Source organism: Python bivittatus, unplaced genomic scaffold (assembly GCF_059951505.1).
Source record: "Python bivittatus isolate LINGU-HERP-01145 unplaced genomic scaffold, Pbiv_v1 ctg000320_np1212, whole genome shotgun sequence".
Classification (NCBI taxonomy): domain Eukaryota; kingdom Metazoa; phylum Chordata; class Lepidosauria; order Squamata; family Pythonidae; genus Python; species Python bivittatus.
The window spans coordinates 12,537,202-12,565,179 of record NW_028277052.1 but is presented as its reverse complement, the minus strand read 5'-3'; the positions used below and the strand labels follow the sequence as shown (position 1 = coordinate 12,565,179).

At 43.7% G+C, this 27,978-nt stretch overlaps 1 protein-coding gene across 1 annotated transcript; it reads left to right on the top strand.

Moving 5' to 3' along the window:
* The first annotated feature begins 29 nt into the window (after positions 1-29).
* Positions 30-26,950, top strand: LZTS1 (leucine zipper tumor suppressor 1). The gene is made up of 4 exons (XM_088139123.1): positions 30-289; positions 18,813-19,294; positions 20,049-20,870; positions 21,415-26,950. Exons 2-4 carry the CDS (start codon positions 18,950-18,952, stop codon positions 22,081-22,083), a joined length of 1,836 nt encoding a protein of 611 aa, XP_087995249.1. The 5' UTR covers positions 30-289; positions 18,813-18,949; the 3' UTR covers positions 22,084-26,950.
* The last annotated feature ends 1,028 nt before the right edge of the window (positions 26,951-27,978 follow it).

The window sequence follows — 27,978 nt, the reverse complement described above, 5'->3', positions numbered from 1 at the left end:
AAGCAACCAATTAGCGCCTCGGATGCCCAAGAGCGCCCCGCCCTCCTCGCTCTTTCTCTCGCCCTCGCCCCGCGCCCCGCTCGGCCCGCGCTCGCAGCCTTTCCCAATTCCGGGCGACAATGCGCGGCGCGGCGCGGCGGCGGCGGCGCTGCTGAAGCAACCCGGCTGGCCCCGCGGCGGAGGGACGGCGGTGGGCGGCCGGCCAGGCGGCGCTCGCCTGGAGTCGCGCTTGCTTCCCGCGCGGGGGTCGCCGAGCGGTCGGGCTGGCCGCGGGCAAAGACGGGGCCAGGTGAGGGCGGCGCGAGAGGAGCGTCCGGGCGCGCAGTCGGGGCGGCGCGGTGGGAATTCGGGGAAGGGCGGACCGTCTGGGAGGCCCGGGTGCCTCCTGCGCCTCCGCGGTCCCCGTGCAAGAGTAGCGCAGGGCAGGCGTGGGGGCAGACAAGAGCAGGCTTCGCGGTTGCATAACCCGGGACTCTTGGGCGAGTGGGGGCCACGAGCAGCCCTGGCAGGAATTCCCGCTCGCGGGCGCGCGGCGGAGGGGGTTACCCCGGCCCGGAAAATCGGTGTGTGCAAAACAAAGGCTGGGCGGTCACACAGCCCGCTTGATCAGACGCGCGGTTGTGTGGCTGCCTTCGCCCGACCCAGGAAGCTTGGCCGGTGGTAAAGCTGCTCGGATTTTCTTTTTGCTTTTCCTTGTTTGTGATTTCGTGTAGCCTCTGACCGCAGCCTGTTCCGGTTAGTTATCGTACAGTGTGCGAACCCGGACAGCGGGTTAATTCGGTCAGCAGGTGAAGGGTGCGCGGATGCAGCTAGTTTCTTGCACAGCAGGGATGGTCTTCCAGGTGCCGAAAGTGGGACGGGGGTACCCAGGACAGGTGGCAGAAGCCCCGTTCAGCTTGGCCAGCAATCCGGTCTTAAGGACGTTGGGTGGCTTGTTCCTGCTGAAACCCATTACAGTGCATGAGTCCCCTGACTTCAAAGTGTTCCCAGGACACGTCTGCACATGTTGCAGTGTGAATGCTGGATGCCATTCAGGGTGGATGCTGGGGCAAAATTGCAGGTCAGTGATGGAGCACCTGTTTGCATGTACGAGTGTGTTTAATTGTAAGCATCTCCCTTTTAGAGGCTCTGGGAGCAGATGATGTGAAATTCTCTGCTCAACCTTTAGAGAGCTTTTGGCAGAGTGGAAAGTCCTGGAGAAATAGAGGAACAATCTAATGGGGCAAATTGTACCTTTTTAGGGTGCTGCCATAAGTTGTCTTGAGGCATCTTAAAAATTATATATGTGCCTGGTGCTATAAAAAGATATCAGCCAGTGCTGCTCTGCTGGAGGTCTAAAAACCCAACTAGAATGTTTAAAGTTTCGGACTTTAAAATTCCAAAAGTGTGTGTGTGCGTGTGTGTGTGTCTGTGTGTTTAGCTGTCACAGATTTACATTGTTCCCCCTCTGGAAATTGTCACTCCTGTTGAAATAATGGGAAAGGAAGGGGGATTTGTACCTGCTGGTTTATACAGAACAACCAGAGTTTTTACACTTTCCCCTCACACCACATGCCTGGGCATTGTTTCTGGTAATCATGCATGCAGACGTGAAGCCAGTTGGCTTGTTCTGTGACAGGCTACCTCTCTTACGTGCTGGAGGAAATGAAAAGCTCACAGATCCCTGTGGTCAGGAGTAATGTGCCTGGAACGCAGCCGCTGATGTGGTCAGCAATAAATAGTTGAACCTTGTTAAGGGGCGGCTGATTTTTCATGTGATTTTTTTGCTGCTTTGTGTACTCAGGACCTCAGTGGCGGAAACTGAATCAGTGCTGCCAACTATTTGCAATATGCACCTTGAAGCATCACTTCTGGGTCTTGTATATGGCATGTTTCTGGGGTCTTAAAAACTCTTCACAGCTCCTTGCTTCGAAGAGGGTTCCTTAGTGCAAATAGAGGCTTCACGTGATCCCTCAAAAGCATGGCCCTGAATGACCTCGCCGAATTGTACAATTGAATGTGTCAGAAAGAAAACATTGGAGAGCAGTCCTCTTGATTTAGGTTAACGAAGTGTAAATGTTAATGACATGACACTGAATTTCATGTTTGTTCTGATCTTGCTTTTTAAAAAAAAAAAAATATATCCCCCCCTCTTCAGCAAAACAAGTGTGGCCCTTAATTTGGAAACGTTTTCTGAAAGGATATTTTGATTCATATTCCCTCCCAATCTCCAGGGCTTTAATACTGTTACATGAATGCCAACATTATTGCATTGATTAATGACTGCCAGATACGAGAGCCTCGTTTATGGAGCTTTTGAGTAAGCCCAGTGGAATCAATCAGATTTTCTTTTGCATAGGCATCGATCAGATTATGTGGTGGTGGGAATTTTAGAAGAGGGCCTGTTACCTTGGGGCTTGGCAACTTTTTCAGGTGTTCACGAGATTTTGATTATTTTGTTAGGTAAAAAAAGAGTTCTTATTTATTTTTTATAACATCATTTATGGTTATTGTGGGCCCCAGGTTGCTGGTCCTTGCTTTTCGTCATGAAAAAAAGTGGGGATTCTTGTAATGAAATGCTTCCTAAAGTGCCTTTAGGGGAAAAGTCAGGGTTTTTCTCAGCATCTTAGGAGTGGCTAAAAGATGCTTTTTATGTGGCTCTTAGATTTTTATCCATGGTGTTCTTGATGCCGTCAGTTGGGTTGTTTGCTTGCAGACATTTCATTACCCGACTAGGTTGCATCATCAGTGGGAGTGAGTGTGGGGTTGGCTCCCTGTTTATATACAGTAGCTTGCCCTGCCAGTTTTGGTGGGGGTGTGGTTTCCTCCTTGGTGGTTCCCTGATTATTGTTTTTTCCCAGATTTGTATCCTTCCTTTCCTTCCAGAACTTAAGGCAGCATACATAACACTCCCTTCTCTTATTTTTCCCCATAACAACAACCCTGTGAGGTGGGTTGGGCTGAGAGAGAATGATTGGCCCCAGGGTTCTCCCCTTGCCAGCTCTTATTCCCAGGCAGTGATGTCTTGTACCGGCCAAGGACGAGATGGCACTCAGCACTAGGGAGGGAGGTGCGTGGCTATAATCTACTCTCCTGTACAAACTCCATAGAAATAAAATGAGAATTCTGTAGGGCCAATGGATGGGCATTTCTAAGACACCACCTCCTGGAAAGGTTTTGTTTTTGTGATTTCTTCATACTGCTCCTAGGCAGCATATTTTTATTTTGCATGATTTGATTGTTTATCAAGTGGCTCAGATGTGAAGGCAAAAAGATAGCTGTCAAAAAGTTTCCTGAATAGATTCCTTTTCTTGTAGCAGCAGTCCAGCAAACAAACAAACACCTTTGATGTGTTAAATTTTGTAAGGTTTTTAATAGTGGGTTCAATTATAAGGAAAATAAAGCTTTGGGACATATGCTTAGCATCATGACGTATCTGATTCGTCTAAAGCAATCAATCAACCAAATGAGGCTGAAGTAATGCATATCTGTCTAAGGAACTTTATGACTAACATATATAAGACGTGTAAGTAACTGTTTCCAATTGATTTTGAGTCTTCCACCTCTTTGAAGCAAGGCTTTCAATTTCATGACCCCATTTACTATCTCAGTATGTAATGGTTGCACTCTGCACCTGCCCTTGAAATAACTGATGATGATTAGAACCAGTTGTATGCAGAACATTTTGATTTAGAAACATTTTGAGCTCAAAAGACCCTGCTTTTGGTCGTGGCAAATTCCCAGGAAGTCTTCCATACTGTTCCAACCATCCCAGATATGTTCTGAGCTCAGAACGCCTCCAACAAGGTCAGAACAGCATTGGAACGTTTGCCAAATGGTTGGAAGTTGCCATTCAAACTTGAAACATTTTGAATTCAAAATCTTTTGCGTGCTTCTGATTAGGACCGTTGGACAGCATCAGTGCATCTGCTGCTTTTCAGAGGAACCATAGTTACACAAGTCTCTACTCCAAGCAAGATTTGGGGCATTTTAGGGAAGGAACTTGGTGTGTTTTGGGTCTGTGGTGATGGGCTTGTCCTACAGGCATGGCACATAAGCGTCTTTTTCTTTTTAGATTTTTTAAATCCCGCCTTTATTATTTTTATAAATAACGGTGAACTGCTAATCTTCACCTGGAAATTCATCTGCTAATCTTCATCTGGAGCATGGGCAAACTTTGATGGCCAATGACGAGGCTAACCCGGGTTTTTTTTGGTCAGCAGGATCAGGGTGGGTTAGGCAAAGTGATTAGAGCAAGGAATTGGCGGTGGGAGTAAGTTTTGATTTTTCTCAAAATTATGCTAAGCCTATTTTAAGGTATACATTACCACCTCTTAATTTTTTTCCCAGTCAGAAATACTAGAAAAAGAAATCACCCATTTTCAGCAACTGTGAGCTATAAGAACGAGATTTGGGGGACACCTGTAGGTTGGAGTCTTTAGTTACTTGAACCTTAGCACTGCTAGCAAACTTTGGCACTCGGCATTTATATAATATAATATTTGGTTTGCCTTTGAAACCCAAATCTGTGTATTCATATCCACATTGGGTTTTCAATTGCCCTGTTAGAGAAAAATGACAGCTAAGACTGTACTGTCTAGCAGTGGCTCCCTTGGAGCTTGCTGGTCCTCCGCACAGCAGATGACCTTTTTCCCTGGAGACACCAGAGTATCTCATAACAGACCTCATTTGTTCTGCAGCTGGGCAGTGGCTTCTGCCCAAAATCTTAGCAAAGTTGTACGGTTTCTAGTAACTGTATTCATAGACATTTTTTTGTTTTGTTTCCTCCTCGTCTTCCTCCTCCTCCTTGAATGCCAGCCAAATGCAAACCATTAAGTCTAAGCTGCCAATGGCGTTTGTGATGGAGGTGAAGGTTGTCCAGATGAGGCTGCAATTATCTAGCCCCATGTTTCTCAACCTCAGCAGCTTTAATTGGGTGGACTGCATCTCCCAGAATTCCAGAATTCTGGGAGTTGGCCCACCCATCTTAAAGTTGTTGAGGTTGAGAAACACTGATCTAGCCAGTCATCCTGATTGTGCCAAATGCAGGAAAGGAGCTTACACGGTGAAAGGTAAGAGTAGAAAATAACACTGCTAATTTGAGCCAGAACCATCTAGAATTTCTTGCAGAATCATACCACGTGCTACCTGAATCGTTCCTCGCTTCCCCATGCTTGCTAGGATACAGTCTGCCAAAGACATCTAGGCTTCCCATGTTTCAGTCTCCTGATTGGCCCAGCATGGCTTGCGCATTAGCCTTGCAGCGCTGCTTCAAAGCCTTTCCCCAGCTGCCTGCACATGATATGGCTGCCAGGTCTCTCCTCTTTCTGGTGATCCAAGTGGAAGTCCCATGTGTGGGAAGGTAGCTGGAGCAGCTTCTGAAGCAGCTGTGCGAGCCTTCCAGGGCCTCCAGGAGGGCTGCTTTGCTCATGATAACCAGCTTGGTGAAGGGCCCCCGTGAAGGCTTTGCATAGCCCTGGAGCACACAGTCCTTTTAACTGGGGAGCATCCATCTGCAGTACATGCAGTGTCCCTCTCTATCGCATTCTAGAAGGCATTCTGTGGATCTCTAAGGATTCGGTGTGAACTTTGCTGAAAATGGTACAACCATTTTTTCTCACTGCAGCTTAGTCCAGAACAGAGACTATTATAGGCAATCTGCAAATACGTTTCAACTATTCTGAAATGAAAATGGCTGGCATGGAATCAGAGCATTGGCCCCATTTTGTTCAGCGCTGTATGTGCTAGCTTTCCCCAACCTAGTGCTAAGAGCATTGGGACCACAACTCCCCAAATTCTCAAGTAACACAGCCACTGGGATTCTGGGAATTGCAGTCCAAGCACAGCAGAAGGGCACTGGGCTGGGTTAAAACTAGCAGAAGTCTTGGACAGTGTTCTCTACCCATCTGCATGGTGGGAGATATTTTTATCTGGAGATGCTGAGTTTTCCCAGATAACTTGGGACTCCTGTACGCTTGCATTCCACAGAAAACTTTCAAATATCAAAAAGAGTCTCAACAGGAGGTTCTCACTGGATTATGTATGTTTTTTCCTCTTTAAAGCATTGAGGGCGGCAGGGTAGCCCAAAAATGTGTCCTTTGCACTTCTTCAGACCTCCTCTGGATACAGCCATTTTGGCTGGGTAGCAATGGCATATCCAGCCTGAACATTGGAAATAGTGTGAATGGTTTGGAGAGCACTGAATGGAGCAGGTGCTTTCTAGAAGATACCTGTCGTGCAACTCTTATTTCAGTCTCCTTCTCATTCATCCACAGATGGGCTTTCAGGCAGCCAAATCTTTATCTGACTCCTGCTGCTGCTGCTTATAGAAACATACAGATGGAATGAATCACAGGGCGGGAAGAGGTGGGCAGAAGCATTGTTTTCAAGGAGCCAAAAATGAACTGGCGTGATAACTTGACTGCAGCACATGGTCGATCTCCCCGTCCAGAGTACAAAACTGAACTGACTTTTGCCTAAAGCTCAACTCCTAGGCTCAAAGCACACATAGCTGGTTGGTTGCATCCTCGGTCATGACTGTATCTGCGCCAAGATGGCACATGTTTGCACGCTCTGTCCCTCTCTGTCTTGCACATCCTAACTGTGCTGTACTGTACCCTTTATCCTAGCAGCTTGTTCGCTGTGGAAACCACTCAGCTCTCTGTGTGAGGCAGCCCAGTCCTGACAAGATACACTCCGTTTGGCACTACAAGCTGCTAAATTTGGCTTGTAACTCACCGCACTTCCGCCCACTACCTTAGTCACTCCATTCTGGCAGGCAGGACTGGAGCGTGGTGGGAGGTTGATGAATGCTAGTGTTCTGGTTGGAAACTGGCAGTTGAAAAGCTACCAGTTAGAGGGGAGTTGGGTGGGGAGCAAGGAAAAGAAGAGAAGAGATAATCTTGTGGATTGAACTAGAGCCACCCTAAGGGCTCAACCAGAAACCTTATCCTAGCAAGCTGTGGGAGGATGCTGAACACCAGCAATGGATCAGTGCACAGAGAAAGAAAAAGTTGCTGTTGCATTTCTTAGTTACTTTGTGATGGCAATTATTTATATTTTTTTGCTTTTTGCTCATATTGTATTGATAGCTACATTTTAATAGGGGGGATAGGTGCTTTCAAGTCAGCATTGACTCCTGGCAACTGTCTGGACAAGTCCTTGCAGTTTTCTTGGCAAGATTTCAGAATTGGTTTGCCATTGCCTCCTTCCTAGGCCTGAGAGTGAGTGACTGGCCCAAGGTCACCCAGTTGGCTTTGTGCCTAAGGTGGGTTTGGAACTCACAGTCTCCTGGTTTCTAGCCTGGTGCCTTAACCACTACCCCAAACTGCCTCTGAAAATTGTTGACAGGAAGTTAAAATTCCATGTGGGGTTCTGACTCCTAAACACTTCTCTAGCCATTCTCCAATGGTGGGAACCCAGATTAAACCAGCTTTCCTTGCCAGTGAGCAGTGTGGTTCCCTAAAATGAGGCATATCAAGAACAATTAATCTGTGTCATTTTGATGCTAATTTCCTGTTGGCAGATATGGAGCATTTGGGTTATATTTCCAAAATATACATCAGCAGTAGATGTTTCTGTTTTGGTGCAATTTAAGCAACCAGAATAAACCACCCTGGTGGTGCCCCCTTTCTCACCCTCTTCCTCTGCAAGAGATATAGTTACCCAGCTCATCCTGTCTACCACAGAACGATGCAGAGCCCTTGGCATGCCAAAGAATATCTTGAAGGGGAATTAATTTCAGATTTCACCCAGATACCTGATGGATGTGTTTGGCCAACTTCCATATTACATAAGCAAGGAAATGCTGTCACAGGTTCTAATTCAAGATGAAAATTGCAGAGCCTATTTAGAACTTATGCATGATATTTATGGGCCATTAGTGGAAATGGTGGCTGTAGCCAGAAAGGTTGCTACTTTAGCAGGAGGTTAACTTGCATTGTAAGCTAATTCCATATTTAACTATAAATGGTTTACAGGGTACTGCTGGAATTAACCTTCTCAGTGAACGTTCTTCAGTCATTGTGCACTTCTGAATTTAAAAATAACTGTTCACTTTTAACAGGTAATTGAAAATTGAAGATGCGCATCTCTTAATAGATCAAGCTAGCAGGGAAAAATAATGAAAGTATAAAGTAATTCTGGGGGGAAAATCCACCCATTGTTATCCTGAGTTCCATAGAAATAATAGTTTCAGAAGAAGGAGTTATTGATCTCATATTAACAGATGCCAGGATATTAATAGACTTGAAGTAGTTGCTAACTGTTCTCCAAGCACAATTAAGGATGCTAATTTAACTTTTAAAGTCTGAAATGCCTATTTCAGGGATCTCTTAATGCACTATGATAGCGGGGCATTAAACATCCAGAGTCAGGATGGAGCTAGGCAGCCTATAAATAATGTAATTGATTTATTAGTTTATGAATTAATCAGATCTGCTAGAGTGGTCCTTTCAAAACTGTCCTTTGGCTCCAAAGCATGCCTAGTCAGCATACAGCTGAAGGTCTTGCCCTCTGTGGCCTTCCAAGCTATAGTGGGATGAAGAAGAGCATTCTATAGCCCTGAAGCCATAGAGAACAAGGCCTTGGGCTGTGTATCCACTAGGTAATCCCACTTTCTTGTATACCTTGATTATCCATCCCAAGGGGATGCTATCTAGATTTGCCTCCAGATTCCTTTGCACATGTCTTCTGTTGCCATCTATGCTTGTTCAGAAATTCCCACAGTGGATGCTAGGTGTCCTGATACAAAAAATATGTAGAGAAGAGTCCAGTGGTGCCAAGAGGGTTTAAAGGTGGGCATATCAGATGCTGTTCTCCAACCAAGATTTTGGAAATACTCACTTGAGCCTCTTGTAATGCTTTGGAACTGAGAGCTTGCGCTCACCATGTAAGTGGGAAAGAAAAAGGAGCCAGTTTTCAGTGCTTGTATCAGGTTGACTGATGGCCATCGTCTGAGGATATGGAGTGTAACCAGCTTGAGGAAACTGGTTTGGTTATGGTCAGGATATAGGTGAAATCTCCTCGGGAACCATGTACTTTATTGGAGTTCCACAATGGTGGAGAAGATGGATATAAATTTATTAAACCAGTGATTGGCAAGCCAGGGTCCTAAAAATATTTTGCACTTCATTTTCCATCAGCCTGCCAGCATGACTGCTGGCTGGGGACTAAGAGTTGAAGATCTAAACATTTATTTATTTATCAAATTTGTCACCGCCCATCTCATTAAAACACTACTCTGGCAGGTTTACAGAAAAGATAAATATTAATTAAAAATACAATATAAGAATTTAATCACTTGTCCTAAATAAATATTAAGTATCTTCCAAGATAATTGATGGTAACTAAAAATTATAAGGCTCAGGGAATGTCATCAGGGCACCAGCCACCCCCAGGGTTGGTTAAAACTCTTCTTGTCCCATGCAAGGAACTAGAAAGGAATGCATCTCACCCTTCCGTGTTTCTTGTGTCCCTTGAAGGTAGCTATGTATTTTGTGAAGGTAGCTATGTATTTTTTGAAGATTCTTTTCATTACTCTTCCATAATTTGGAACCCATCAGAGAAACTGGACAACCACTCCTGTCACTACTTAGTCAGATGGCTGCAGTGGTAGAAAAGACCAAGAATGGGACCTCAAGATACTCCTTCTCCATCCCAACCTAACCTCTCCCAATGATTCATGGCCATTTCTTCCCTATTGTTTAATTCTTCTCTTCCAGCTTACTACCAGTTTCCTGTAAGGCAAACAAGGCTAGAGAAACTCTTTTTAGTTTCTCCAATATTCATCCTAATTTCAAAAGGGAAGGCCACCACCTCAACATGGAGCAAGATTTCTTAAACAAAAGAAACTTAGGAAAGGCACTGGAGAAACTGGCAATGTGTTTCTTTGCATGCTTTATTTAATTTATAAATAAATTTCTCATATTAAGAAACATACCTCAAAGCAATGTTGGACAAAGAAACCCCTATTAGACAAAGAGGGGGGAAATGCAAAACATGATAATATTTGAAAAATTGACACTGAAAGCATTTACATCAGCCCCAAACCCTCACTCTTAGAACACTCCCAGTGTAAGAGTGCAACCTGAGTGTCTGGAGATGGAAGACCTGAATGAAGAGAAACGCCTTTCACAGACATCTAAACGCATCCCTGTTTGTACAAATAGGAAAGCAGAATCGAAAGGGAGGCCACCACCATGAAGGCCTTGTCAGATCAAAGGAAGGTGCTAAAGCGAGACATACTGGGTAGGTTCACATGCTGTGCTAAATGGCTGAATAAGCCACACGGACTGGGTTTACACAGCATGCTAAGCCAAAATCAAGCAAGCCACACACAGCTGTGTGCATCCAGCCACAATCAGCCTGTCCCTACCCCATGTAATAAAGGGTTGGTGTCCCAGCTTCATTGGATCATAGGGATATGGTGAATTTTCCAGTGGGAAGAGTGGAACGTGTGAATAGTGACAGGGAGCCTGAATTGGAGTGTGGGAAGATTCCTCCGTGGGCTGATTGCATGGTCTGAACGTGTTTCGTAGCTCAAGGCCTGTCTCCCTATTCTAGAAAGGTGGTTATCAAATTACTTTGAGGTGGAAAGGGAGAGCTTGCAAAGAGGACCTAGTTTCCATGGCAACGTGGCTCAGCTACTAATTTCTCAAATCTAAAATTAAAAGGCTCTTTCTCCCTTCCCACCTACCCCTTTTATACTTCAAGTGGGTAATTTGCAGTAATGACAGGGATGGGGGAGAACGGGCCATCAGCTCCCTGGGAATTGGTGGCCCAGTAAACTTCCAAGTCCTCAACACAGGCTTCGCTGTACAATTCCTCCATTTAGAAGAGTGTTACATGCCACCCGCTTCCTAGAAAAGGAACTCAAATGCAGAACAGTGGCTGCTGGTCCCTTCTCTCCAAGAAAGATTCTCTCTTCCCGGCCCACCAGCTGCATTTGATTCCCAAGAGACTGTGACACTGCAACCTTGCACATGATGTTCAAGATCCCTAGATCCCAGGCTAGCCCATAAGGTATACATGGAAACCCTTTTAAGGGCCCCAGTGAACGGGGCCACATCCCATCTGTGGAGATGGCTGGGATTTTTCCTTTTGTCATTATTTTGATGGGGCAACTATTTGCTTGCTTGCTTTTTTTTTTTTTTTTGAAACATGCCCATTTGTTCTAGGATTTACACTGCAGCTTTTGTGCATTTTAAGAGAGTCCCATTGATTGTGGCGGGATATAAATGCAATGAATTAAAGTGTCGTATTTCCGGATTCATGGTCCAAAAGGGTTTAGAGGGCAAAGGGTGGAAGGGTTTTGGGGCCTTATGCAGTCTGGGGTTTTCTCTACTTTCCATAACAGGAAAAGAACACACAGTAAGTGCTAAATTCAGTTGTAGCATTAGTTGGCACACCAGCTGGAATAGGACAAGGCTCCCTATAATTAAATGCATGGAAAACAGCTCCCTGCTCTGGAGCATTTAATTTGGACTCCCAGACATGCTTTTTTTCTGCTGCAGAGCTAATGCAGGTGATGGAAGTGGGTATAATGCTTTAGGGATGAATTAGTGACAAAGCTCAGATTTAATGCACTCTGAACTTTCTGAACTCTCCAGTGGTAACAAGGGGAACATCCCTAGCAGAATGAAGTTCCCTTGAGAGCACTGCATCCATAGCTATCCGCAGTGGATCTCTTTCACTCCCGTTTCTAGTTGGTGGGTAGATTCTCAGTCAGATCAATACCACAGTTAGGACTGTGCAAGTCCCAGCTTAATTTTCTTGTTCCACACTTTCACCGCTATGATTTGTCAAATCATCCACAAACGGCTGGGTTTGCACAGTATACAGATCCATAAATGGTGGATGGAAAGCCCCTTGTGGCTGGATTTGCAAAGATGCCAAGTCGGAACTAAGCATACGACGTCACGGCTTATGGAAAGGGGGGAATTGAGGCATTGTGGGGTCAAAGGAGAACGTTGTGCACTGATGCAGAAAGATGCAGGGCATCGCTACACGATGCTGCAAGTGCAAAATTCACAGTGGCTGTGACTGCACATGGGAATGTTCGAACTAATACCATGTTGAAATCTGTCTGTTTCTTGGGATTTTCCTCTCCCTGTGGAAGAGAGATGGTTTCCCACCTTCTTCCCAGGGTGTTTGAGATTCATTTATTTTTTCAAACCTTGTCTTGGTAGTGTTTTGAGCTTAGCTGGAGGGAGGAGGAGCTGCTGCTGCTGCTGCTGCTGTTGTTTCCTGGGCCCGAGTTCTCCCCAGTGTTCTTGGTTGAGTGAATGTAAAGTGTGACTGCTCATTGGAAGGATCGATAATGAAGCTCAAGCTCAGATTCTTTGGCCACCTCATGCGAAGAGATGCTGGGAAAGATGGCAGGCCAAAGGAGAAGGGGACGGGAGAGGATGAGATGGTTAGAGAGCATCACGGAAGCAATGAGCATGAAACTGAGCAAACTCAGGGAGGCAGAGAAGGACAGGAAGGCCTGGCGCAATATGGTTCATGGGGTCACGAAGAGTCGGACACGACTTAACGACTGAACAACAACAACAAAGTATGATGAACTCCCAGCTGATTGGAGCAGCTGTTAAGATATAATCCTGTCTTAAGTGTTCTCCCTAACAAATGAAAGGCAGTTTGTGGTGTGTGTGTATCTGTGCACATGCATGCAGAAGCATGAGCTTTGTATTGCTGCAATTGGGTGTTCTTTTTCCCCACAACATCATTCTAGAGCAGTGTTTCTCAACAAAGTTCTGGGAGTTGAAGTCCACACATCTTAAAGCAGCCAAGGTTGAGCAACACTGCCCTAGAGGATGTCAGCAGAATGAATGGAGATGATGAATTGGAGTGAATGAGGTCTTGTGTAATGAAGATCTTTGTCCACGTGGAGAAATAAATAAGCATCCGCTCTTTCAGTGGACGCCTGGCTGTATATTCTCATGAATGCCAACTGAGAGAGGAGGGACTGGAATTGTCTTTACTGAGATGAAGTCTATGCTTTGGCTTTGAATTCTTACCATCACCTGGATGAAATTGCCTGGCATTCCTGTAGTTTGGATACAAACCTTCTCTCTTAAGTAGGATGAATCTTGCAGATTAACCCCGCATGAGATGTTTTCAGTGATGCAAAGGTGATTCTCGGCCAAGCGATCATTCACACCTTCTTTCCTCATGGTCTGCACACAGATTGTAGCCTTATTTATTACATAAAAGTTGCCTTAAAGCAAATAATAACAGCAGCAGCAAGGGGAGCACACCAAGCCTGAACAAATTTTAGATAATTATATTCTTCAAAGTAAAATTAAAAAAAAAAAAAAATTATTAAAGCCTAATATGTTTCAGAAGCTTCAAGTACGTAAGGGGATGGTCCTGAATAATAAAGATAAAGTCTTCTTCAAGTTAAGTTTGAACCTTAGTGACTTCATGGACACATCCCTGTAATTTTCTTAACAGCAGTATAAACACGGTTTGCCAGTTCCTTCTTCTGGGATGTTTATTTATTTATGTTTCAAATTTGTCACCACCCATCTCGCTACAGAGCGACTCTGGGTGGTTTACAGTAAAAACCAAATAAATATTAATTAAAATAAATATTAAGTAATGAATTAAAATACACTACAACAACAAACTTCTTCTATAGTACTCCCAAGAGGTGTTAATAAACTCGGGGAGCATCTTCAAGGCACCGGCCACCCCCAGTTTCACTGTGTAGCTTACAGCCCTGGGATTTTTAGTGGTCTCTGCCCAAAAAGCAACCAGATCCAATCTACTGAGCTTTTTGAAATTACCCAAGATTGGCATGTATGGTCAATAGTTGCAAGAGTAGAGTGGGGTCAAAAGAAAAATGAAGTACGACAGGCATGGGCAATGAGACTTATCTATCAACAATGGCCATTTACAACGCAGTTGTCTGGATGACATAGGCAGTCTTGTGCCAGTTAGTTGCTTAGTATGTATGGTACAATAAAAACTCCCTCTCTTTCTGCTTGCCTGATCCTACTTAGCTGTTTTCTGAATTACAGCCTTTGTAATTCTTTTCCAGGTGTAGTCATTTGAAGTTAGCTATTAAGTACCCAAAGGGGTTGAAGCATTCCCCTGCTATTTTTGGTTACTGTAGGGCAATGATGGTATGGATCACATTGGAAAATGACACCCCCCCCCCGATATTATGGGCAATTTTATTAAGTCCTGTAAGTATTCCAGGATACATTCAGAAACAGTGCTGGTATCTGGATCCATCATGGGCTTTGTTTCCTGTTGGTATCACTGTGACACTGATGATATAAATACTGAGCAAGCATAGGACCCAGTCTGGTGGTGATGTTGCCTGTGAAGTGTTAACCTCTCCTACAAAGGTGAGCGTTTACAGAATGAGGTATATTTGAATAGGTGTGTTGGAATGCTCTTGGAAAGGAAAATAAGGAAAAGACTTATTTCTAGATACAGGCAACCTTGAAGTGTCCAGAAAGGAGTATTAACAGTTTTCCTTCATTTTAATTCAGTAGCTGAAGGAACAGCATAGCTGAAGCCTTGAAAACACTATGAAGACCATGGTTTGATTTACCAGCAGGCAAAGTGTGTGGAATGTCCTTTCCAAGGCCAGCATCACAAGTCTTCCTAAGTCTTCAGGCCCACTGGAAATCTCTTGTTATAGAAGAGGTCCCCAGCTCTGACTCTCTGTCCCTTCATTGTTTCGTTCTGCTTATCTTCCTTTTTTGTGCTTAAGCAATAGTGCCAGCATTAAGGAGAAAGAATATCAACCTCCGTTCAGCTGCATTCTGGGCAGGAGGAGAGAGCACTCTAACAAGAGGTGGCAGCGATATTGGGAGGGAAGGGATCAGTTGGGAGCAAAAATTGGTTCTTTCACTTTCCCAACAATGCCTTCTAAGCCCAGTCATTACCCCCTTTGCTGGAGCCAGAGGGAAAATGAGCTCTCTCAAAATGTTCCCACTCAGTCATCTAAGTTTAATAGCTTGCATTTCATGGCTTTGCACCCTCTCCCTTTGAGATGCTAATGTGTATTAGTCCATTAACTGCAAAATGTGGTATAAGCTGATTCTCCAGTAAGCAACATCCCTCTTAGTCATTCTGCTGAGTGGGACCCAGGACATCTGCCCTGAAATTCTACCCTCAATGTGCCACTCCTCCTTTATAAATGGGTCCCAGGAAGATGTCAGCATTCTGACATTCATGGTGCTGCACAAAAATGAGCAGCGGGGCTTCCAGTGACCTTCTAACAAGCCCCTCATATGTTCCCATTATCCTCTTCCCCTCCCACATTGGTTAATTTAGTTAACAGGCTCTTGAATATCTTGTTAAGGCTCATCCAGCTGGAGGCAGGGGCAGTTCCTGCCTTGAAACACAGAGAATGGGATCCAGGCCTTGCCCTTTTGTAATAACTGGCTCGCCACTGCCAGGTGCTTTCCTGGTATTAATGCCTCTCAAGTTGCAAGTCTCCCATATGCTAACAGCCAGTCTGTGTGTACCCGCCAGGCAAGGAAAATATCACTTCAGTGGCTTGCAAATCCAGACATTGTTTGTCACCTATGGGCAGAAATTTGCCCAGGGGTACCCACCTCCCCTCCACTTCCATTTGCTTTCTAATAACTGGGCTGTTTCCCACTTTCTTTTCCCTTCTCCAGATCCTGGACCACTGTTGAATGTCAGTATTACACGACCTGGAGATTGGCTCTCCCTTATTTCAGCAATGGCACAAAGGAGCCAGCCATTTCCCCTCCACCCCAGTTAATGAACAAGCTTCTATCTAATTGAATTTAATCCCACCAATTGGGCCCAGCCATGCTATGTAATGATTTAATTCCACAGTTCTAAAAAAGGTTAGAGGGAGAAGAACCCTGTCTGTTCTGGAGTGAAAAGACTAAATGGTTCCTGGAACCAGCGTAGAACATCTCCATGGTAGGAAGGACTGAACTGTCATATGGGGAAGAGAAGTCTTCCTGAAAGGCAGCAAATGTTGTATTCCGAGTCTACTACATTTCGTTTCGTTTTGCATATATGTATCTCTGTTCCATTGCTATCCCAGTGTAGCATAAAATGTTGACATATATTTATACAATTTAAAATACAAATATATGAAACAATCAAAATAAAAGTAAGCCTATCAACTGTACAACCTACAAGCCAATAGCCAGGATTATTATGAGTTGCCAAATGTCAGGACGAATAAACAAATGTTTTCAGCATGACCGCAACTGAAATGAAGTTGGCTCTTAACTGAGCTATACATATATAACTGTGTATAAATATGTCTATGTATAAATATTTGTTGTGTGTATATTTTGATGTAATGAAACGTTTATGAAGGTTTGATATAGTAAAAAAGTGGCCTATAAATGGATGGCTGACTGAAGCCAATTTTTGTTGCTTTTTCAACATCAGATTCCCAAAGAAAGAATTACCCAGTCCAGTATTTAAGCTTCATTTCGATCTCCATTCTACCTCCATCCATTCATTCAAAGTTCTCTCCATGTTTTTATTAAGTCGAAACACCAACAGATCTACCCTTTCTTTCCTGACCTTCTTAGAGCCCTGGTGAGATCTTATTCAGGAAGGGGAAGAGATGCCCAGCTGCCTGGAAACCACCTTCAAGCCATTGCCTTCTTGCACTTGTAGACTTCATGGGGCACTTGGTTCCTGGAAGACTAAAGGGAACTTTCTAGTAGAATCCACTAGAAGGCAGCAGTGAAAAGCAGAACAGGGGCTGGGTTGGGAGAGAAAATCTGTCTCCACAAGTGGGCGAGCAGAATCTGTGCCCTACCATTTCCTCTCCATAATGTTATTTCTGCCATCAGTTGCAGCCACCCTTTTCCTTCAAGTTTCCCTGCAATCTTTGTTCTCTCCCACGCAGACTTCTGCAGCTGCTTGGCTGGAAAATGTTTGTTTTCAAGCTGGAGGTGGATGAAGGAAGGAAGACGGAGGAGGAGGAGGAGGAGGAGGTGGCCCATATTTTCTACCTGTGCTTACATCCATTGGAACTTGAACGTTGCTTCTACAGAGAAAGCAGGTCAAGCATCCACTTGGAAGACAGGACCACAGCCTCCCCAACATCCACTCCATGGATAGCAAAAACCAAAGAACCTAAATTGTTGGCTTTATTGGCACATTAACGATCCATCTCCCTGTAATGGCGGCATGAATCCCAGATTTCTAAATACGCATCAGGAAAAGTATGTTCCTCTACTTCCAAGCCAAGACACATTGGAATTGCAAGGAACACTTATCTTTTTCACCCCAAGGAAATAAGATCACCAGCTCGCCAAGCATTTCTGAGCTATGATGATGATAATAACATACTGTGTGCATTTCGTGCCACTTATGTTCAAGAATGCTATACCAGACATTATTTGTAATTAGGTGCCACTGCAACAGCTCTGTTGAGATAGGTCAAAAAGTGCAGGAAAATACAGGGAAGGCAAGAGGAGGATTAACTTGGTTGAACCTAGCTTACAAGATCTATTGAAAGAAAACATTCAGCTAGGGAAAATTGTTTTTGCTGGAGTTTTTAAACGGAAAAGGTTCGACACCCCATCTCCCACTAGCAACCTGATCATTATCAGCCCCTCCCAATAGCTGACATTTGCATTTCTTTAATTGCATGTTAAATGTGAAATACATTTAATGTGTCTGGTGACCCTTGGGATGACCTCCTCCTCCAGTCCATCACCATCCTGAGTTACTTGTTTTGCATAACATTTGGATCTTATGTCATATGAACTCATGAATCTGCCTTATGATCAGTGCCAGCTCCAGACAGTTTACTGCATAGACTGAAGGATGTATTGCCTGCCACTGTCTCATTACACTTGTAGATGCCACATGAATCTTTCATAGGCAGCATCCCCCACCACACTGAAGAGTAGAAGGCTAGTTTGAGTGGCAGAGAGGAATGGCCAAGGGTGGTTATCACAGCCCATTCCTCTCCTTACAGCTTCCGTCACTGAACACAGTGGCCTTACTCCTGTCTAATGCTACAGTCAGCCCTGGTATAATCTATCAGATGGTTAGCCATCTAGTTTAGTATGGTCTATATTGACTGACATGGTTGTCCAGCAGTTCCAATGGAGTCCTTTTATCCTTCCCTGAGATGTTTAGTATGCAAAACATATGCTTCACTCTTGAGTTCCTGCCAAGGTTCAGAGCTATACCTCAATTGTAGGAACCTGTCATAAACCAGATCAGACTACAGGCTCATGCAATTAACATTATCTTCAGCTCTTCAGGATCTCAGATAGAGTCTTTACCAGCCCTCCCTGGATATGCAGAGAGGATATATATGCTGTGTCTGGGGTGATACATGCCCTGCAGTCAGGCTCATGTTTCGTTTTTGCTTTAGTGACAGGCAAGTGGAATGTAAATCTGATAAACTCAAGAATTGATAAAAAGTTGATGTGGTGGCCTGAAATCATCTTTTTTAATGGGTTGCTTCCTGGCAGGAGACCTGTATGCAAAAACAATTGTCCACCAGGGATGGGAACCCTCCAGATGTTACTGACTTAAAACTTCAAATGTTCCTAGCCAACATAGCCATTGGAAAGAAACGCTGGGAGCTATAGTTCCCCATCACTGTTGTAAACCATAATTGAATAAGATGATCGGTGGGTTCCACCACTTACTTTCCTACTGTTTTTCACCTTTCCACCTGCTGGCTTTATGAATTTGCAACCCTTTTACCCTTGCTTAAGGGCACTGCTATTTCCATCCCGAGAGGTGATTTACCTAATCTTGTGCAGGTCCACTGTGCCTTGTTTCAGGGCAGAATTATTAGATGTCTTCATCTCATTCATTCTCATGTTCTTGTCTCATCCATGCAGGGTTGCTGCTCTTCAGCAGAGTAAGGCTTTGGCTATGACCACACCACCCTTGCCTCTCAGCAGTCAGGACAGCCTTCTAGAAAACAGTCCTGGCACAATCTCTCTTCTGCACACGTTCTCCATTCAAGTATATCATCATGGGAAGTGTCAGTAGCCTCATCTCTGGGCACAGCTTCCACAGTAAGCATTGTCGGGCATCTCAGTACAAGCTGCGTAAGTCATCCCAGCTGAAGAAATTGAACAGGTACTCCGATGGTCTGCTGAAGTTTGGCTTCTCTCAAGAAGCTGGCCACAACAAGTCCAGCTCCAAGGGCAATAAGAACGAGGACTTCTTTTACATCAAAGTGAACCAGAAGGCACACCGAACAGACTATGCCCCACTCTCTGGTGGTGAGCTGGAAGGTCAGGCTGGGACAAGCAGCGTGGACTATGGTACCCCAACACCCCCCAAATTGAAACCAGGCTCCAACCAGCTGGAACTAGTGAGTTGAGTTAAACTTGGTCATTGTAGTTCAGGGGTAGGAAATTTTGTAGCCCCAGGTTTACATAGGATTCCTGGGTCCCCCTTCTGCAGACCTCAGAGCCCTCATTAATCAGGATGGCTGAAAACTGAAAACCCAGTTCCCAGCTATTCCCATATGGAAACCGTATGACCTAAAATGGCCACATCAACGTAAAAAAAAGAAAACCACCCAGATTTTGCAGTCCTTACTCTCAAAAATATGTTAAGGGCAGCCTCTGTATAGAAGGACCTCTCTTGATCTGTGGGATCAGATGATGAATTAATGTGGTATACCTTCAGATTTATCCTATGAGTCAGTCAGTCGTTCACACAACACAAGGTGACTATTGAATTAACCAATTTTCTGGATTCACACAATACACTGAATCTTAAACTAACCAGATGGGGTGGATTCACACACAATATTCTCAGCAATTAAAAAAAAACTTTTAAAGTCACCTGGCTCAATATGTTGTGTGAACACAACCGCTTTATTTGAGAAGCCTACAAACAGGACTAGAGATGTAAAGGGCTAGGGGAAAAAACCCCAAATGTACGGGAGAAAAAACTTAAAATGAATAAAAAAGAAAACAACACCTCCTTATCCTCATGCAATCAAAATCAACAAAGCCTGTTTTAACACCATGTAGGAAGCCAGTGGAGAAAGAAACTCCCATGGCAGTAGATATAAAGGAAACTTTGACCTTCATTAATTAATTTTTCCTTCTCCCCAGGCTGCAGAGAAGAGTGCAGCAAGGCCCACTGCCTTCAAACCAGTGCTCCCTCGCTCAAACACAGTCCTCCATTCTTCTCCTGATCACGGCAATGCTGCCCAGCAGCTCCCATCCCAAGACAAAGCCAAGGACCTGGAGAGTAAACCCACTCTTTGTTCTGGAGGACTCTCAGACTCAGGGAGAAACTCTATGTCCAGCTTGCCCACACACAGTACAGCCAGCAGCTACCAGCTGGACCCCCTTATCACTCCTGTTGGCCCCATCAGCCGATTTGGAGGCTCTGCTCACAATATCACTCAGTGTGCCATCCTGCAGGACAGTAACATGATGAGCCTGAAAGCTCTGTCTTTCTCTGATGGGGGCACAAAGATCCTCAACCCAGGCAAATCTTCAACTCATCCCCATATGACTGAGAATAGTGCCTGTGTTCGCTCGCCCATCTCCACCGAGGAGTCAGCCATTCAGGAGCTGGAGCAGAAGCTGATGGAGCGGGAAGGCGAGCTCCAGGAGTTGCAGTGCAGCTTTGAAGAGAAAGAGATCACCTCCTGCCAAAGCTATGAAGAAAAGCAAAGGCGTTGCCGGGAGGAGATGGAAGGGTTGAAGCAGAAATGCAACAGCAAACTGAAGCAGACATCACAGAAGAACCAGCGGGCACAACAACTGTTGCAATTGCAGGTGTTCCAGCTGCAGCAGGAGAAGAAGCAGCTCAGGGAGGAGCTGTCAACCCTGATGAAGGAACAGGACATTCTGGAGAACAAGCTGAGGACCTATGAGAAAGAGAAGACCACCTTTGCTCCTGCACTAGAGGAAACACAGTGGGAGGTAAGACTATTCCATCTCAATAGAGGGGAAACTTGTTCCAGTCTTCTGTACTGTTTAATCAAAATTAATACCTGCCTTAAAAAATGTTTTTAGTAGGCAACCAGGACATACGATGGTGATACTAGATGGAATTCCCAAAGCAGGGATGTCACAGCCTGGGAATTGCCATATGTTCCCTGCAATTGTATTTTAGATAAAAGTGAAACAAACAGAAGGTTCCCTTTGGATGATTTTGTCCAGGATGAGCAATCTATGTTTCTCTATCTAGTTTTAGAGACCTTCTTAAGCAGTGACTTTGTTCTCCCAGCTGCCTGCAGAGAGAGAAGGGGCCTTTTCTCTTTCAGTTGTAGCCCTGCCTGCTACTGGCTTCACCTTCATGGCTGATCTGTGAAAAGATGCAGTCTTTGACCTGAAATAAAGATACTCCATGCTCAGCACCATCCATTTTCCTTTGTGTTGCAGACTGAATTGCAATACAGTCTAGAACTCTGGCAGGTGGATTTCTGGATGTGGTCCTGATTCTAGCTATTATGTGTTCCTACAGGTTTGTCAGAAATCTGGTGAAATATCTCTCCTGAAACAGCAACTGAAAGAATCCCAGACAGAGCTCAACAGCAAGACCAACGAGGTCCTCAATCTGAAGGCTCAGCTGAAGGACATCCGGGCCAAGATGGAACTGCTGGAGATGAAAATTCAGGATTTGGAGGATTCATTGCATGCCAAAGCCATGGAACTGGAGGTATGTGAGAATGAACTCCAGCGCAAGAAGAATGAGTCAGAGCTACTAAGGGAGAAAGTGAACTTGCTGGAACAGGAGATTGCAGAGTTGAGAACTGAACTGACCATCCTCAGGGAGGAGATGAAGTGTGGTGTGGTTTCCATGGGCCTTGAAGAAAGTATGGTGGAAGATGCCCAAGCCCTGTGGAGGGAAGTAGAGAAGCTAAAAAAAGAGCTGCAGGAGGAGCAGGACAGCAACAAGCAGATGACAGTAAACTTTCAGCAGGAACGGCAAACCTGGAAGGAGGAGAAAGAGAAAGTGATCCAGTACCAGAAGCAGCTGCAGCAAAGCTACCTTCACATGTACAAAAGAAACCAAAACCTGGAGAAGATGCTCCAGCAGCTGGCTGCTGGAGAGGATGGTAAAGAGCCCTTAGATCTTGACCTCCATGGAACTGATGTCCCTTATGAGGACATTATTGCCACTGAAATCTGAAGGGTGCTGTGTTTTCCTGCTCACTGCAAAAAGATCTCACTTTCAACCTGGGGTTGTGTATAGTTTAACTGAGCTCTTTTGACTGAGGTCCTTGTTTGGCCAAAACAAGTCACCAGCCATTGTCCATGCATTTTTCCCCAACTTCTTAAGTCACATGCATCTTACTGCTGCTGTAGTGCATCCCATTGAGAAAGGGAAAGGGAAGAATTCCCAACTGTCTTTTTCTGTCATGGCATGATCCAGCACAGGAGCAGTTTCGGTAGAAAATATACAAGAACCTCTGTGCCAGATAAAATAGGTGATTCCCTTCTTATTCTTAGCCTGGCTCAGATATGTTTTGCCAAGGGCTTCTAGAAAGGGAAAAGCTTGGCCCAATGTTATTTCCTGCAGCCATAAGTAATGTGAGATAAGAACTGCTTACACTCTAACAACCTCTTAATTGCCCCGTGAGAGGACTTTGGGGAAAAGCACACCCATCAAACTTTTAGTTCAGGAAGAGTTACTTGCACATCCATCAAGAGTTTGTCATCATGGTCCTCAAGGATAACCTGTCATTTCATCTTTGCAGAACATGATGTGTTCTTCTGGAATATTTAGGCAGCAGATGGAACAGAAAGTAACATTGTTCCATTATTTGTCCGTGAAGGAGCTGTCTCCTTCAGAAATGATGGGCTAATATTCTAAAGTTCTGGAAGCCATAATTTGTCAGTCAGCCACTGGATCTTCCTTATCCTTTGCCCTTCATTTAGCACTTGCCTCCTTTCTGAGCAAGCTGAAGTTGGGAGAGGTATATTTTTATTTATTGTGTGCGTGCACGTGTTCATAATTGGGATGGGAATTGGATTTTGAAATGACCTTGTGTTTTGGAACAGGAATGTTTAGAGTTGTTTATCTAAAATGTGAATATTTGTATGTATGTATTATTATTTTGCAAATACCTGGCATTTATTTTTCCACATTTCCTATTTTGACATGGAGAAAAGACATATTGGGTCTTCTGAGCCTGCTTTCCCTTTTCTGAAATGTTCCAGGGTCTCTGAAATACAAGTGTAATAAATACAGAGAACTGAATTGGACAGGCTTCACAAAATAGACATTCTGTAATATAAGGAGATGATTAAATATCCCTTTGGGGTAAAGGAGAATTTAAAGCATCATGGGTGGGGTTTCTACAGTCATCTCATAAGGGGAATCCTATGACTAGGAGAACCTCCAAGCAGAGCTGTTATAAGGTGAGAAAGAGCTCCAATCCAGTGGCTGTGAAAGAGCCCGCGGGTACCAGGATGATGCAGAACATCACATCCTGGCTAGGCAAACTGCATCAAAGAGAGGGTAATGCGATAAAGACAGCAATGATATGTCTGAGCCAAGTGGTTGGCATGATGGTGGCCAATCCCAACATTCAGGGAAGAAGACAAAACACTGAACTGCAGCCACCTATCATTTTATTTTTTAAAAATGCCTCTAGGAACTACACTGTGCCCAAAGGCACCATTGGAAATATAAATTATACCTGAAAGTGATGCTAGCTTCCATTCCATGTTGTAAAAATTAAAATCTTTAAAGAAGTAAAGGAAATCATGCAAAGAGCTTGGAGGGTGCCAAGGAATCTATTGACAGGCACACTGTGCCCACAGTGACATACTGGGAACCCAGGCAGTAAAAGATAATGTTATTTACTTAAAATACATATCCACACTCCCCCCTGCAAAAAATCAAAACCAGTTCAAAGCACCCAACAACAATAAAACCGTTAATGAACAATTTACAAACATCAATTCCTCCTATATTCAGGGACTGAGCAAACAGTAGGGAAATGATTTTTTAAAAAGAAAATGTTAGTAAAGAACTGTAACTACAGTAATAAAACAATAATATATTAATAGACTGCCTTACTAAAAAGAAAGGCTTTTTTCTTACTTCCAGAAGCTTTAAAGAAGGGACAAGAAACAAGGTCCTGTTCCCCACCCCAAGATTGCCATCATACATGGTAAAGCATAATAAACAAGTATTCATTTGATATTGTGTTCAGTATTTTTTGGACACTTACACTCACTCCTCCTGCCCCCCCCCCCAAACAAATAGCCAGGAAGAGAACCTTGAAAAACAGCTTTTTGAGGCACCTGATCTCTGTTAAGGTAGCTTTGACCTTCTCTTTCCCACCAAGGAGAAACGCTCCCTGTAGAGTTAAAGAAGGCCTTCACAATATTTGGTCTGAAAGAGGCTGAAAGTATGGCCACCATCATGTGCCTCGCGAACAACAGCTTAAGAAAGCAGAACAGCAAATAGCTCGACCCAAAGTAGCTACTAAAGGGCAGCCAAACAATTTTGGCACCTGAGATAGAAAACCTTGTAAGTATTTGTAGTAATAATAATAACAACAACCCCAAGTTGTAATAGCTTTAGATGCCTACTGTGGCATCAGAAATGGACCACCACACTACCATGGCGCACCGTTCCACAGCAACATTCCTTGTGACCTTCAGAGAAACCTGCAGTGAAACATCATCTACCATAAAATGCCATATCAAAAATGAAAGAGGAAAGAAGGAAAAGAATCTGGTTTTAAACAAATTAGAGTTTAGAAGCTTTTTGAACTTAAACAGCAGCTTTTTAACTGCCACCTGAAAAGATGCATCGTTGAGTTCTTTGATCCAGAGAAAGTTCTGTATTTCAAAGCCATGTTTCAAGGGATATAATTCATTGGCAGAACAAATGCTTTCCATGCAGAGGGTCTCCAATCCAGTCCCTGGCACCTTATGGTAGGATTTATAGACACCTCTTTGAAATGCAGTCCTTGAGAGAAATAAAGAACTTTGTGGAGGGCTAGTTTAGCTTGGTGGATCTAACTTCCTATGTCTGTATAGTGAGGAAACCCAATAACCAGCCTTCTGTAGTGATTTCAAAACATTGGTTGACTACAGTACCTGATTCTTTTCTATTTTTCTGTTTTTTTCTGGTTTTTTTTTTCTGTTATTTTCTGTTCCTCTGAAATGGGAGAACTTTATCTGATCCAAACAGCAGCACCCGGGCCCCATCTGTACTCCGGAGCATCCCATGTTCTCTGAACCTTGCCTTAACTAACATAGCACTGGATGAGCAAGGTCTAAAGTATTTGTCTTCAACACTGTTTGAACTTTGAGATACTCTAAATGCCATGAGAGAATTCCATGGTACAAAGATAAACTTTGAGCCAATTTATACAACCAACTTGACATCATCTTGAAACTAAATCTAGGGGATGCAAACTGTTGTCTGCTATCTTTTCTCTGCTTGAGTGTGTCACAAGATAGATATTTGTACTGAGTAGTAAGTTTCCTGAAAAGATTTAGGATTTTTCATTTAAAGGTTCTTGGGGTGGGAGATCTAGTCTGCTCTAAACTGGATTTGCTTAGTCTAGGAAAATCAACTTCTGAAATGTCAGAATGTATCACTTGCTTCCATTCAAAGAGGCCAGTTCTAAAAATTGGCTGCTATACATATGTGGTACCTTGCTTTTTGTTTTGCAAACCTACTGTCCTGCAACCAGCATCTCTTAAGACTTGCTGGAGAGGCTAAGAGTCCTGTTTCTCCATGCAGCTACAAACAGCAAAGCACTCTTGGGTCTTTGCACATGAAGTCTACCAGCATTTGTCATCCCCTGCCTGCCAATCAGCTAATTGGTTTGTGCACATATGTTTCTGATTAGCAAAATTTGCATTGTTAATTGCAGTCTTAAAAACCAGCTTGGCTCCCTAGTGAAACACCCAATGATGTCCAGGGAGTTAATTATCTCTGAATGGGAGGGACTCAGAATTGTTGTAGGCATCTTCCTGCTGAGCTGATAAAAGTTCTCCTGTGCTCTATTTTCTTGCTCTGAATTCACTAACACTCATCTTGTGTAGGGGCAGGATCCCAGCTGCTGGCAGGCACAATTAAAAGGAGGGTTTTTTTCTAAAAAAAAAATATCTGTTGGGCGAAGGGTTTTTCCCCCCTTCTGTAGGGAATTGTTTGGGGGCAGAGAAGAGAAATTGGATATAGCTTTTAACTGTAAGAAAGAGTGTTAGTTGGTACTCTGCCCAACATTAATTTTGTGATCTTGCCAGTCAACATATATTGAAGCCCTGAGAGCAGATCCAAATTTTAGAAAATCTGCATGCAGCTAAACAACCTTTATTCACTTGTTCCTGTCTTCCACTTCTATCAGCAAACATAAGTCATTGCTGCTCCAGACCCCCAATCAAAAATCCAAGAAACCTCTAACCTGGGATCAAGATTCATTGGAATCCTCTATTTGGGGAAAATGTTGTCTCTTAATCTTTGTCAAGTTGTAAAGCAGATCTCAGAACAGGGTATCCATCTTTACTAAGGAAGGGAGTAGGTGGGTTTTGCAAGAAGAGGTAGCAGTATGGACTGCAGCTGTATACAATTCATTTCTAAGATGAATTTTCTATCTTGTGCAGAATTATTTTTCTCTAAATGAGGTAGGCCTTGACGTCAGTTTGTGTGAGGCAATATATAGTATCAACTTGCCTGCCACATTTTAGCCTAGCCTTTTATGTAGACCTAGGTTGTGTCATTATTTAACAGTAGTGGATTGTGTATACTCAGTAAATTGGGATAATTTATTTTTGGATTGCTCTTCCTTGTGAAGCATCCTAGAGTAGTGTACAGGAAAACCCCAATAAACCAGTTTCAATCAAACAAAACCATCAGTAAACCTGAAAGACGATAAGGCAAAAGTTGAAACAAGATTCATATTTTCAAAAGTTTGAAAAGACTGATACTAGAGCAATTGATACCTATAATTCCTTAGGCACATCTTCAGTTCTCCTTGGAGAAGATGAGGGCAGCCATACATTTTCAGGACAGTAATCTATGATTAGGCTGCTGTCACAAAGGAAGTCCTACTCTGGCCATCCCCCTATCAGCTGATGTCATGAGCAGGACTTCTCCAGCTGATCTTAGTGCATGATATTGGGGGAGGTGACCTTTGGAGTACTTGGGTCCTAAGACATTAAACTATGGATAACCATAGATAAATGTGTCATGCAAATACAACTGATAAGCCTTAGAGTATAGGTAGGCAATCTGCTGTCTGGATGTTGCAGGTACCCAACGTAATGTGGAGCCACCCAAACTCTGAGAAATCCACTTACATTTCCCATCACTGGCATGAAATTAGGTCACCTAGTGCCCACCAGCCCATCTGTACACCAGACCAGCCAACTGGTGCGTGCATTTCTCTATGAAGAGGTGCTTTCTGCATCAGTGACTGCTTGCTCAGGAAAAAAATTCTGGTTCAGTGGGTCAAAGCAGTCATCCACTCACATCTTAGACCCTTCCAATCATCAACAACGTAAAAAAGAACCAAATATTGCCATTTTTCAAAGCCCTTCTCTCCTGCCCATTGTTTGGTTTTGTAGATATATTTTGAAACCTTTACTAAGAACAGTTTTGTTTCCACAGCCTCAGTGTTATCTGTTAGGAGTATAAGCAGGACAAATGGGAGTCCCAGCATTTCAGATCTGTCTTGCTTAACTTTTGAGTTTTTTAGGGCACAATTTTTTCTTTTGTCTCTTTCTTTTTTAATAATCCCAGAGTAAGTTGACCCATCCCAGTGAATTGCTTGAGGGTAACCACAGTTCAGTATTTTATTTTATTTTTTAAATCTGCCTGAGCCTTAGAAATAGGGTATATTAACTGGGTTTACTTACTATGCACAATGTGGTTTGTGGGGTTTTGGCTTAGCACGTTGTGTGAACCCAAACATTAGCATCTCTAAGCTCATAGTTTAAGGCTTGCACAATTCCAGAAAGCCAGGAATGGATGCCAAATGCCACCATGGAATGGAAGGCAGGGGTCAAATACAGGCCATTGTTTCGACTTTATGTTATTCATTTAATTTCTATAGCC

Coding starts and splice junctions, on each gene's coding strand:
- LZTS1 (XM_088139123.1), top strand. CDS start 18,950: ATGGGAAGTGTCAGTAGCCTCATCTCTGGGCACAGCTTCCACAGTAAG. Junction 19,295..20,048: donor GCTCCAACCAGCTGGAACTA/GTGAGTTGAGTT, acceptor CCTTCTCCCCAG/GCTGCAGAGAAGAGTGCAGC. Junction 20,871..21,414: donor TAGAGGAAACACAGTGGGAG/GTAAGACTATTC, acceptor GTGTTCCTACAG/GTTTGTCAGAAATCTGGTGA.